The sequence below is a fragment of the Garra rufa genome, chromosome 15 (assembly GCF_049309525.1).
Source record: "Garra rufa chromosome 15, GarRuf1.0, whole genome shotgun sequence".
Classification (NCBI taxonomy): domain Eukaryota; kingdom Metazoa; phylum Chordata; class Actinopteri; order Cypriniformes; family Cyprinidae; genus Garra; species Garra rufa.
Window position 1 is genome coordinate 17,264,159 of NC_133375.1, and position 11,633 is coordinate 17,275,791.

The window sequence follows — 11,633 nt, forward strand, 5'->3', positions numbered from 1 at the left end:
GTACAAACATGTGTCTTTGAAAGTTTCACAAAACTGCAAAAACAAATTTTTATGCAAAAAAGAAAAAATCTGTGATTTTTACTGTCATTTTTATGTAATGTGTTTTAGGTATAGACCAAGGTCAGATGGCGTATGAAGGTCAACACTGGCATGCCACTGAAGAGTGTTTCAGCTGTGCTCGCTGCAATCAGTCTTTGCTGGGTCGTCCTTTTTTGCCCAAACAAGGTTTGATCTACTGTTCCCGTCTCTGCAGCCAAGGGGATGAACCTGATTTGTCAGACTCCTCAGACTCTGCTTTCCAGAGTGCTCGTTCCCGTCAGTCACGCCACAGTGCTCAGATTGGCAAGGATGGGACAAAAGGCAAAGGTGAATGTGTACGACAAACATCATCTGGTCCCACACCATTGGTCAGTGATGCAGAGCCTCTAGCTGTTCAAATGGATTTGCTGAGCATCTCCAGCCCAGCTCCCAGCCGCACACCCCACCGCACACCAACAAGAACCCCAAGTAGAGCCCCAAGTCGGTCTCCAAGTCTGAACCGTGAGCAGTCAGTTTGGGTAAACAGGGATGAGCCTTATTCCTATGAGTCTCAACAAAGAGATTCCTCCACATCACCAAATCCCCATCAGCTACGAAGCCAGTGTAGCATGCGTAGTGCTTACCCTCCTTCCCCCAATCAGCCACCCAAGATAGTGAGCAGTCCAGAGTCTTGGTCCAAAGAACAACCTGGGGGTAATTCCAAAAAGCCTCCAGTCATGGCTGCTCTCAGGGGGCACTCTTTCAATGAAAACTGGATGCACCATGGCCAGGAACCTGAATTTCATGCTCCTAAGCTCAAAACACAAATGAGCTTCAGTGAGGTATCAAGCCGTAATTCTGGATTTTTGGACAAGCGCAGTATTAGCATGCAAGGTTTCCCCAGAGAAATGCGTCCACCATTGCTGAGGAGCAGGCACCAATTTGGGCCAAGCATTGGTGAACTTACGCCACTAGAACAAACACCAAGAGGTTCTGCTGACTCACTGGCTCTTTCCTACACTACAGGTAAGCATGAATTCATTTAGATGGGTACATAAGTCATGGTATTTCATATCACTACATACTGACAGGGGTGTGCCTTAAAACAAGAAATTAATAGGTTTATTCAAACTGTCACACATTTCATAGAGTATAACTATTTCTGATGTCTGGCCGTCATTTGTTTTCTGCAGGAAACTCTCTAGATGGGACCAACAGACGTCAGGAGCACTTCTCTCGATTTTCTATGCCTGACCTGAGTAAAGACTCTGGGGTAAATGTGTCTGATAAAGGCACCATGGGTACATTAAACTCATCAATGCAGTTCCGAAGCAGTGAATCCCTGAGCTCTGTCCCAAGACCACTTGCTGATGTTAGCATGCCTGTCAGATTAAGGTACCCTCCTCCACTATACTGGGATTCACCTAGAGGTCTAAGTTTTGAGGATCCAGTCAAAGGTCGCATTGGTCTTGCAGGAAGCATGTCCTGTATGCAGGAAGGTAATGCCCAAGCAATGACACCCAGGCCAAGACGCACTCAGACACAAGACTCACCCAGACAGCAGCGCCAGCGCCAACATCACCACCAGAAAGGTCACAAAGGTCACAAATATCGTTCCCGCCGCTCTCGGTCAGATAATGCCCTGCATTTAGCCACAGACAATCAGAGTTTCCCTGGGGACCCCATTCATAGATTTCACAATGACTTTGAGCGACCGTCCTCGTCGAGAATGTCACAGAATCTCTTTGGAGCAAATTATGGGTATCGACAACAATTCTTTAGACCTTGCCCTCGAACCACCTCTGATCTCACCTTGCAGGATCCTGGAGGTCCACAAATTGGACAGTACATGGGTAGATATGGACAAACAGTTGACAATGAAGATCAGTTTTGTTCAACCTGTTCCTCTTCTTCAGAGGTATCAGATGATGATGGTTACCTTCTGGGTGAAGTCATGCCACGGCCAGTGCAGCTGCGATACTTTGACAACGAGGAATTGCGACATCGTTATAGTCCTACAGTGATGGGTGGTCACGCTCAACTACATACACGCAAACGACGGAAGAGCAAGAACTGCATCATATCATAAGCAAATGGTAAAGTGAGTATCTGAGTGTGTATATGTAAGAGTGGGTATACAGTATACAACAGAAGTGAGTACAGTACGTACAAACAGACACGCAAAAAGATCTCAAAGGTCCTATAGGTCCAAAACTGAAAAGTTCTTGTGCTCACAGGTTTGAGTAATTAGATTCATTGGAAAAATCAGTTTTGTTTCAATGACCACATAATTTACACCTTGTGCGTCTGTCATCACATATGTAGGATACAACAGGGCTAAAGGCGCACTGGGGTAAAAGTTGCTTTTGACTTTATTCTCCTTTATAAACCACTAGATGACTCTAAACCGCGTTTGACTATGCACATGGAAATTTGGTTGATCCTTGATGCGATCGCAGAAAGCAACAGAAAGTTCTCAGTTTTGTTGTTGTTTTGGTAAATATGGGTGTCCATCTTAAAGATAATCACATTTCTAATGAAAACATCATATATATATATATATATATATATATTTCAACATTCATACACTATAGAAGTTGTAAATGTGAAATCACATTTTTCTTAAGGTGTGCCTTTAGCCTTGTTGTACCCTAATCACTTTTGCTGCTGAGTTTTTGAGAAGCCTGTGTTTTCAACATAGCTTTTCTGAAGTAATCATTTTTAATCATAAGAGGAAAAACACTACATATAGAAATAACACATTTATTGACAAGTGATTTTTTTTTTTTTTTCATTTGTACAGGGGTGTGCTCATTTCTGTTGTGTACTGCATGTGTTTGTTCTCAAATATCCAACTATGGGTTGAAATCCAATTCAAGCATGTTTCAGTCATTACATATGTAATAGATCATGTTCTGATCTGAAATCATGTGTTTACTGTGACTGGAGATTGCACAACGATCAAAAGTATTAACTTCTGTTTATTTGAACAGCACATCAGATTTTATGTTGCTAAGAATATGAATTTTGTTTTGTAAAAATTTCTGAAATAACAATCTGCGATATAACTTCATTTCAGGAGAAGAAGTGAAGACTCAGTGGGCACTTAATCTTCCGATTAGGATATGGATTTTTAACTTAACACTGAAATGTCTTAAAATCATTGTTCATTTGCATTACTCCTGAAGATAATTTGGGATTACTGCTCAGAATATACCATTGACTCAAAAAATCTAACTACAACCATTGTCTTATCTGTTTTCTAGTTTCTAATTCTAGTCAAGGTTACATTCTCTCCTTTCTCCCCCCCCCTCCCCCGCCCTTAATTTTTGGTAGAATTTTGTGGCAATACGATTTACTATAGTACCCCCGCTGCTTACTGTTATTTGTTCTAAATAGTTTCCTATTACACGCTTTTCATGGTTTTCAACTTGTTTTATTAATGTCACTTTAAAATTACACTTTTTAAAATGTTCATCATTTTGTTGGGCAATGTTGGTTATGGTTTTAAATGCAATATTCTGTCTTTTCCAAAGTCATTTAAATACCATTTACAAATAATCTTAAAATTCAATGTTTTCCTAATGTTAAAAAAACTATATATAAAAATAATGTAGTATTGTAAAAGTTCTGTAAATATTGTCTTAAATATTTCTATATTTTGTATCTTCAGATGCATTATTTGTATCATATTGTAGAGTGTAGAAACCTACGGTGACTGCATGTGTATCCCCATTTCATGTCTTGTATGTGAATTAAATAACTATTTCAACAAACAAACACCGCCTTTAATAAAGTTTCATTTTATTAAAATTGAAGTGATCCACTGAAAAGCATATTTTGTATCATATTTTCTGGACATATTGTCAGAAATATGGTGAAACTTTTTAAATATAAACTTTTACTTAACTAAGGTCATGTGTTCCTTTTTAAATTGCTTCAGTTTTGGATAATCCTCTCCTGTTATTTTTCTCACAATCTCATAAGACATCTTAAATGTAATCTTAAATGTAATGTATTATAGTTCTGCAGATTAGTGGACAACAGTTTTATTTGTAATGTAGACAGATAGACTGTATATACTATGGTAACACTTTGATTTGATAGTCCACTTTAGACATTCTACTAGCTATAAGTAACTTTGCAAGCACGTCAACTTATTCTGTTACCACAAACCGAAACCTAACAGTCTACTATAATGAAAGTTAGTAGACATGTAGTTGCAAAGTTAATTATAGTCAGTAGAATGTCTAAAGTGGATTATCAAGACATAAAATTGACAGCATCACAAGTGTAACTAACAATTAACATGATGTCACTACACAACACAATTCAGTATTCTTTACCCTGATGACCAACAGTTTTTTAAGCTTGTTTCTCAACAAGGTACAAATATTGTAGTTACTATTTGCAAGCAATATACAGGCAGAAAACGAAAAATGAAAATGTGTATATTATATTCAATCTGGATTTACATGAGTTGGCTTGAATTTCATTTTAAACATTATGTAATTTGTTAATGACATCATGACAAAATCAGAATTTTCTTACAGATAAGTGGCACATCCTCCGATTACCAGCCAAATGAATTAAAGGTGTAATAAAATTTATTTTATTGACAATGTATATGAAAAATTTGGTGCTTCAAATTGTTTAAATAAATACAAATATAAACACTGATATAAAGTTGAATGGATAAGAAGCTAGCCAATAAGTAGCTGGATTTAGCCTTGTGTTTGCAGTCTTCACTTGATGGAATGCAGTTGGGAGGTGGCTGGAGTGTCTAGCTCTTGAGAATCATACTCATGGATGAACTGCTCCATGGCCTTGATGCAGCGCATGCCAATGTCCCTCAAGTTTTCACGCAGAGATGACTGAATTGGCTTTTCCAAGGATGGATCTTTGGCTACCAACATCCTCACAACCATGCCAAATGTATCACAGTCCTGCCGATAAACCTGTATGGAGTATTGACAATTAATATACAAAACATAACACAAAATGAATTAACAATATAAATGCAACAAATTTCTAAATAAAATGTATAGTAATTTTATAGTATAGATTTGACATTTTTCAGCAATGTTTTTCAGCAAAACTGAAATATTCTCATTGTCAGAGAGATATAAATATACAACTACTTGAAAAATAATAAAAAAAAGTTCCATGTAGTTTTATGGCTGATGAGAAAACCATTTTCTCAATTACATTTTCTTAATTTAAAATGAAGGCCAAAAAAATTTACATTTGAGGTACATGATCTAATTAATGTAGGCTACATACAGCCTACATAAATATACAACAATACTTTCTTATAAGTACACCAGGTGTGTGTGTGTCTGTCTTAATGAGGAGAACAAGTGTGGAGTGGTTACTCTCAAATACAAATTATGTCTAAACAACTCAGATGATACTACTAATAATACTACTAGTTAGTTTGAACTATTTGGACTATTTATGTACCATGGTATTTCCATGGTATTCCATGGCACTTCAAAGAATTCAGTGTACAACATACCCAAAACATGTAAATGTAATGGCACTCCAGATGTTTTTTGTAAACCAGTGCTAACTTTTACAACTAACAAGGTCATCACTGGTTTGACGTTCCCCAATGTTTGCCAGATTTGCCAGGTTATTTCTGAGATATAACTGTGCCAGTTTCTGTGCTATGTTACCCCAATGGCTAGCATTCAGTGCTTTTGCGTATGGCTGCAATCAATAGCAAGTGTGCTGCTATGTAATTTCCATAGTATCAGACACTTATGTAGAGATGAAGTGACAGGTCCGAAAAGAGTTATGGGTTATGCATATTACCCTTGTTTTCTAAATTAAGAAGTAAGGGCATTTCTCTCTGTTCAAGTATTGTCTCCTTTAGCAGAAAATCTAAACAAAATGATGCAAAGCCCCAGTTAATTTCACCAAAATTAACCTGCTAGTAAGCTTGCATTATTATATTTAGGCTTCAGAGGTCATCACTCCTTGGTTCCCATTCAGGCAAACAACATTTTTCTTAGAAAATAGTTGTATTTCGTATGCTGACTATTTATGTGGTTTTGCCTGGCTTGTTTAGGGTCACATAAATCTATAGTTACTGGGAAGGGACATGCTTGTTTCACTTCATTTTGTCATGGCCATGACATAGTAACAGAATGGAACGTCATAGTATGTTGAGCCCAATTCATGCAATGTGAAGTCATGGCCTTGAGATTGTATGTTGAGAGATCTTTTTCTCAAGGTGACAAGTTAAATGTGTAAACAAACCTGTCCAAGACCACAGCATCCTGGAATTATTAAAAAAAATAATTAATATTATTAATTAATTAACATTTTATTTTAAAGTTGACAAAATAGTGTGGAATTAAGATATGATTTTTTTAGCATATATTGGGATACCCTGTGCTGTTTCCGGCAAAGTTTAACTCCAACCCTGATCAAACACACCTGAATCAGCTCAGTAAGTTCCCTTCCGGGAACTCGAGCCGCGTCAGGAACGCTATGGGGAACGCCATTGGCGGGCCGCACTCTGAATCATGTCTACAACCAATGAACGACGGGGGTGACGTCACAGGCGTGGTGACGTCACCGACCAGGAAGTATAAAGCACGTGCGTTTGAAGCCGGCGGCAGCTTTTGTCATTCAGCGAGAGCGCTCTGTGTCTGTGTCTGTCTATGCCATTTGCTGTTTTTGTGCCCAGTTTGGTACACTTTGTTTTGAGTAAATGGCATCTAAACAACCTTTTAGAAAAGAGAGTTTGGTGGTGAAGCGCCCACATAAGCAGTGTGTCCCTCCTTGCCAACGCTTCATTGTTGGCGGGGATACACACAGCTTATGTGTGGTCTGCTTGGGAGCGGAGCACGCTCAGTCAGCCCTCGAAAAGGCTGGCTGTGAGCACTGTGACCGTCTGCCGGTGCGCGTGCTTCGCTCCCGGAAAGCCCTCTTCGAGGAGGGGGCTTTCACCAGCGTGCCCCGTGGGTCTGGCCCCGCTTCCGTCGAGGCGGAGCGGCGGCTGCACTCGTGGGGCTCGCAGCTCGATCTGCTGGAGGGTATGGAGACGGGTGACCCCCTATCTCCGCCCTCACTCAGCGGATCGAGCGACCTCCTCCTGGAGGCGGAAGCCCGCGCTGTGGTTTCTTCCCCCCAGGAGGAGGTCCCTGAGTTCCTCTTGTCTTCCTCTGAGGAGGTTGACATCGAAAGTATTCATGAGGAATCTCAACCACCACCACGCTCGCCTCACTACGAGGAGCTCGTAGAGGTGCTGACTAATGCGGTTGCCAAGCTCAACATCTCTTGGCCCGCAGAACAAAGTAAAACCTATGAGCCGCAGCGAAGCCGATTAGATGATCGCTTCCTGCGGACAAAGTCAGCACCTCCAAAACGGAGCCTTCCCTTCTTCCCCGATCTCCACCAAGAACTTTCGAGATCGTGGGAGAAGCCATACTCCTCCCGTCTTTTCTCCCCCGCTGAAAACTATGGAAACGTGGCGGGGGCGGAGGAGAGTGGCTATAGGGCGATGCCACGGGTCGAACAGACGCTTGCGGGCTATCTGTCCCCCGGTTCGGCATCGTCCTTGAAGGCTCCGTCCTTGCTCACCAGGCCCCTCAAGCTTACATCTGGCCTGATGGGCAAGGCATACACGGCAGCAGGTCAAGCAGGGGCGTGCCTTCACACCATGGGCATCCTGCAAGCCTACCAGGCTGACCTGCTGAAGGAGTTCAGCAGCGGCGAGGAAGTTAGCGTCACAGAGATGCAAAAGACTGCAGATCTCGCTCTCCGCGCCACCAAGGAGGCCGCCCGTGCTGTAGGGCGGTCTATGGCAGCCCTGGTGGCCGCGGAGAGGCATCTCTGGCTGACCCTGTCCGACGTTAAAGAGAAGGATAGGGTCACGCTTCTGGACGCCCCCCTGCAACCCTCTGGCCTCTTTGGTGCCTCGGTTGATACCGTGGTAGCCAGGCACCAGGAGGCCCGTAAGCAGGCGGCGGCGTTCAGAACTTTTCTTCCTCGCCGCGTGTTCTCCTCTGAGGCTGCTGCACCATCCAAGAAGCAGCCTCAGCCGTGTACGAGCTCCTACCGTGAGGCACAAAAGCAGAGCGTTGCCACCCGTGCTTCCCCGGCCCAGCCTAGGGGACCCGGAAAGCAACACTCTAAGTCGGGGGCCTCTAAGAAGAAGAGGCCCGACCTGAGGGTCGTCCTCCAATCGAAGAGGTCCTCGGCTAAACGGCCCTGACGGTTATGGCTCAGGGCCGTTGAGGGCAGCCCCTCTCGAGGGGGTTTGCACCGTACCTTCAGGTGCGGGTTTCAAACCCCCTCGGGGCCCTCAGGAGATTTGTCAGCTAACCCTGCCAGTGTTACAGGGCGCGGCGATCTCCCGCGAACATCCTCTAGCTGTTCCGCCCGGAAACGTAGCGGCCCTGGAGAGTTCGCAGCCCCCACGGGGGTCTTTCGAGGAGCTAGTTCAGGAACTTCCTGCCAGTTCGCTGTTACAGGTCTCCGAATTAGTTCCTCGAATAAATCCAGACACCAGTCTCGAGAGGCTGGTACCCTTAGTAAACTTTCTGGCAGCGTGGAAACTACTGCCAAAAGTTTCAGATTGGGTCCTGCGTACTGTAGAGAAAGGTTATGCTATTCAGTTCGGCGCCACGCCGCCACCTTTCAGCGGGGTATTTCCAACTCTAGTAAGCCCCGAGCAGGGTCTGGTAATGGAACAGGAAGTAGAAACTCTTCTGAGGAAGGAGGCCATCGAGGTGGTCCCTCCTCAGGACAGGGAATCCGGGTTCTACAGCTTCTTCATTGTTCCGAAGAAGGATGGGGGGCTTCGGCCCATTTTAGATCTCAGGCTTCTAAATCGCTCTGTCAAGAAACTGAAATTCAAAATGTTTACAGTCAGACAGGTCGTGTCACAAATCAGGTCCGAGGACTGGTTTGTCACGATAGATCTAAAAGACGCTTACTTTCACGTCTCCATCCTTCTTCAGCACAGGAAGTATCTCAGGTTCGCTTTCAGGGGCAAAGCTTACCAGTACAGAGTGCTTCCTTTCGGCCTAGCTCTCTCACCCCGAACTTTCACGAAGTGTGTGGATGCTGCGCTGGCTCCACTGCGACTCCAGGGCATCCGCATACTCAACTACATAGACGACTGGCTCATCCTAGCCAGTTCAGAGCAGTTAGCGGTTCAGCATCGAGGTGCTGTTCTCGCTCACATGAAAGAGTTGGGGTTGAGACTCAACGCCAAGAAGAGTGTGCTTTCTCCACTACAGAGGACCACTTACTTAGGCGTAGTGTGGGATTCGATCTCCATGCAGGCACGTATGTCCCCTGCCCGGATCGATTCCATACTGACTGCGGTAAACGCAGTAAAGCTAGGCCAGTCACTCACTGTCAAACAGTTCCAAGTACTGTTAGGTCTTATGGCGGCCGCTTCCAACGTGATACCTTTTGGACTGCTGCACATGAGACCACTTCAGTGGTGGCTCAGAACCAGGGGGTTCTCCCCGAGGGAAACCCGCTCCGCAAGATCAAGGTCACGCGGCGCTGCCTACGTGCCTTGGCCATGTGGAGGAAACCCTGGTTCCTCTCTCAGGGACCGGTTCTGGGAGCTCCTGGTCGCCGCATCACGCTAGCGACAGATGCTTCCCTTACCGGTTGGGGGGCGGTCATGAGTGGCCGCTCAGCCCAAGGCCTATGGGGCATTCACCATCTCTCGTGGCACATAAACCGCTTAGAGATGCTGGCTGTATTCCTGGCTCTAAAGAGATTTCTCCCAGACCTAAGAAACCGTCATGTGCTGGTCCGCACGGACAGTACTGCGGTGGTTTACTATATAAACCACCAGGGAGGACTCCGCTCACGCCCCTTGTACAAGCTGGTGTACCGGATACTCCTTTGGTCGCAAGAGAAATTTCTCTCCCTGAGAGCAGTCCATATTCCTGGACATCTGAATGTGGGGGCAGACGTCCTGTCGAGGCAGGGGCCGCGGCCCGGGGAATGGATGCTTCACCCAGAGGTGGTGAAGCAGATCTGGAGAGTGTTTGGCCAGGCACAGGTGGACCTTTTCGCGACTCGAGAGACATCGCAATGTCCCCTCTGGTACTCTCTAGTTCCTCCAGCTCCACTGGGGCTGGATGCCATGGCACAGACGTGGCCGAGGCTGCGTCTGTACGCCTTTCCCCCGATCGCTCTGCTCCCGGGAGTTCTGGCACGGGTCCGTCGGTTTCAAGTACGGCTGCTACTCGTAGCCCCGTACTGGCCGTCCCGAGTGTGGTTCTCGGACCTGGTATCTCTCCTAGACGGCTCTCCGTGGGAGATTCCCGTCAGGAGGGACCTTCTGTCTCAGGCTGGGGGCGCGATATGCCACCCCCACCCAGAGAGTTGGAAGTTATGGGTGTGGCCCCTGAGGGGGCACAACTCATAGGAGCGGGTCTCTCAACCGAGGTTGTGGAGACCCTTCTCCAATCCAGAGCTCCCTCTACGAGGAAACTGTATGGCCTTAAGTGGAACTTATTCACGAGATGGTGCCGCGAGCGCCACCTGGACCCAGTCAACTGCCCGGTCGGTACAGTTCTGGAGTTCCTACAGTCTCGCCTATCCGCAGGGCTAGCTCACTCCACTCTAAAGGTATACGTGGCGGCCATAAGCAGGGGCGTCGTAGTTGGGGGAAAAGGGGGACTAAATTACCAGGGCCCCAAGTGTGGGGAGGGCCCCCGAGGATCAACCCCCCCCCTTAGCTGAGTCAGTGCACAGGGCCCAGAACGACACAGCGACGCCCCTGGCCATAAGTGCCTACCACGCGCCTTTAGGTGGCCTCTCAGTAGGTAGAGAGCCCTTGGTCATACGGTTCCTCCGCGGTGCACTCAGGTTGAGGCCTCGAGTGACACCAAGGGTCCCCACGTGGGACCTGGCTGTGGTACTAGAAGCTCTATGCAAGCCTCCATTCGAGCCCATAGAGGAGTCTACGGATCGCGTCCTCACAATTAAGACAGCGCTCCTATTAGCACTCACCTCTCTCAAGAGAGTTGGGGACCTGCAGGCCCTCTCAGTGGCCCCATCTCACTTAGAGTTTGCCCCAGGGATGGCCAAGGCCTTTCTTTATCCCAGGGTCGGGTACGTCCCGAAGGTCCCCTCCCTAGTACCGCAGCCCATAACGCTGCAGGCGTTCTATCCTCCTCCGTTCGCCGAGCCGAACCACAGGAAGTTAAACTGCATGTGCCCAGTCAGAGCCTTAGATGCATACGTCCACAGAGCTGCCACGTGGCGTAGAACAGAGCAGTTGTTTGTCTGTTACGGCCCCCCAAAGAGAGGGGGCCCGGCTTCTAAGCCTACTATCAGTAGATGGATCATTGATGCCATATCTACAGCCTACGAGTCCTCTGATCTCCCATCCCCGATGGGACTCAAGGCTCACTCTACTCGAGGTCTGTCGGCCTCGAGGGCTCTGACGGCAGGTGTCCCAATACAGGACATCTGCAATGCTGCGGGTTGGTCCACGCCCCTAACATTCGTTAGGTATTACGAGCTCGACCTCAGAGCCGCTCCAGGCTCGGCTGTACTCTCGGCCTAGTGCGCTAGGCCTAGAGGTTCAGCCACCTCCCTAGCCAGGAGGAGACTTCTCAAGGCGC

The 11,633-nt window shown here is 46.3% G+C and overlaps 2 protein-coding genes across 3 annotated transcripts in view; one reads left to right on the forward strand and one right to left on the reverse strand.

Annotated features, from left to right (window-relative positions):
- The window catches only part of prickle2a (prickle homolog 2a), a 71,336-nt gene extending 67,550 nt beyond the window's left edge, over positions 1–3,786 (forward strand). The window contains exons 8-10 of one of the 2 annotated variants that reach the window (XM_073819306.1): positions 109–1,044; positions 1,212–2,119; positions 3,098–3,786. In XM_073819306.1, the coding sequence (XP_073675407.1) occupies positions 109–1,044; positions 1,212–2,107 (1,832 nt within the window). In that variant the 3' untranslated portion in view covers positions 2,108–2,119; positions 3,098–3,786. Of the gene's footprint in view, positions 1–108; positions 1,045–1,211 lie in introns of both variants that reach the window. The other variant, XM_073819305.1, reaches the window with a different exon arrangement.
- Positions 3,787–3,827: 41 nt separating this feature from the next.
- Positions 3,828–11,633, reverse strand: part of LOC141287172 (uncharacterized) — a 57,704-nt gene continuing 49,898 nt past the window's right edge. The window contains exon 6 of the mRNA XM_073819307.1: positions 3,828–4,976. Within this exon, the coding sequence (XP_073675408.1) occupies positions 4,764–4,976 (213 nt within the window). The 3' untranslated portion in view covers positions 3,828–4,763. The remainder of the gene's footprint in view (positions 4,977–11,633) is intronic.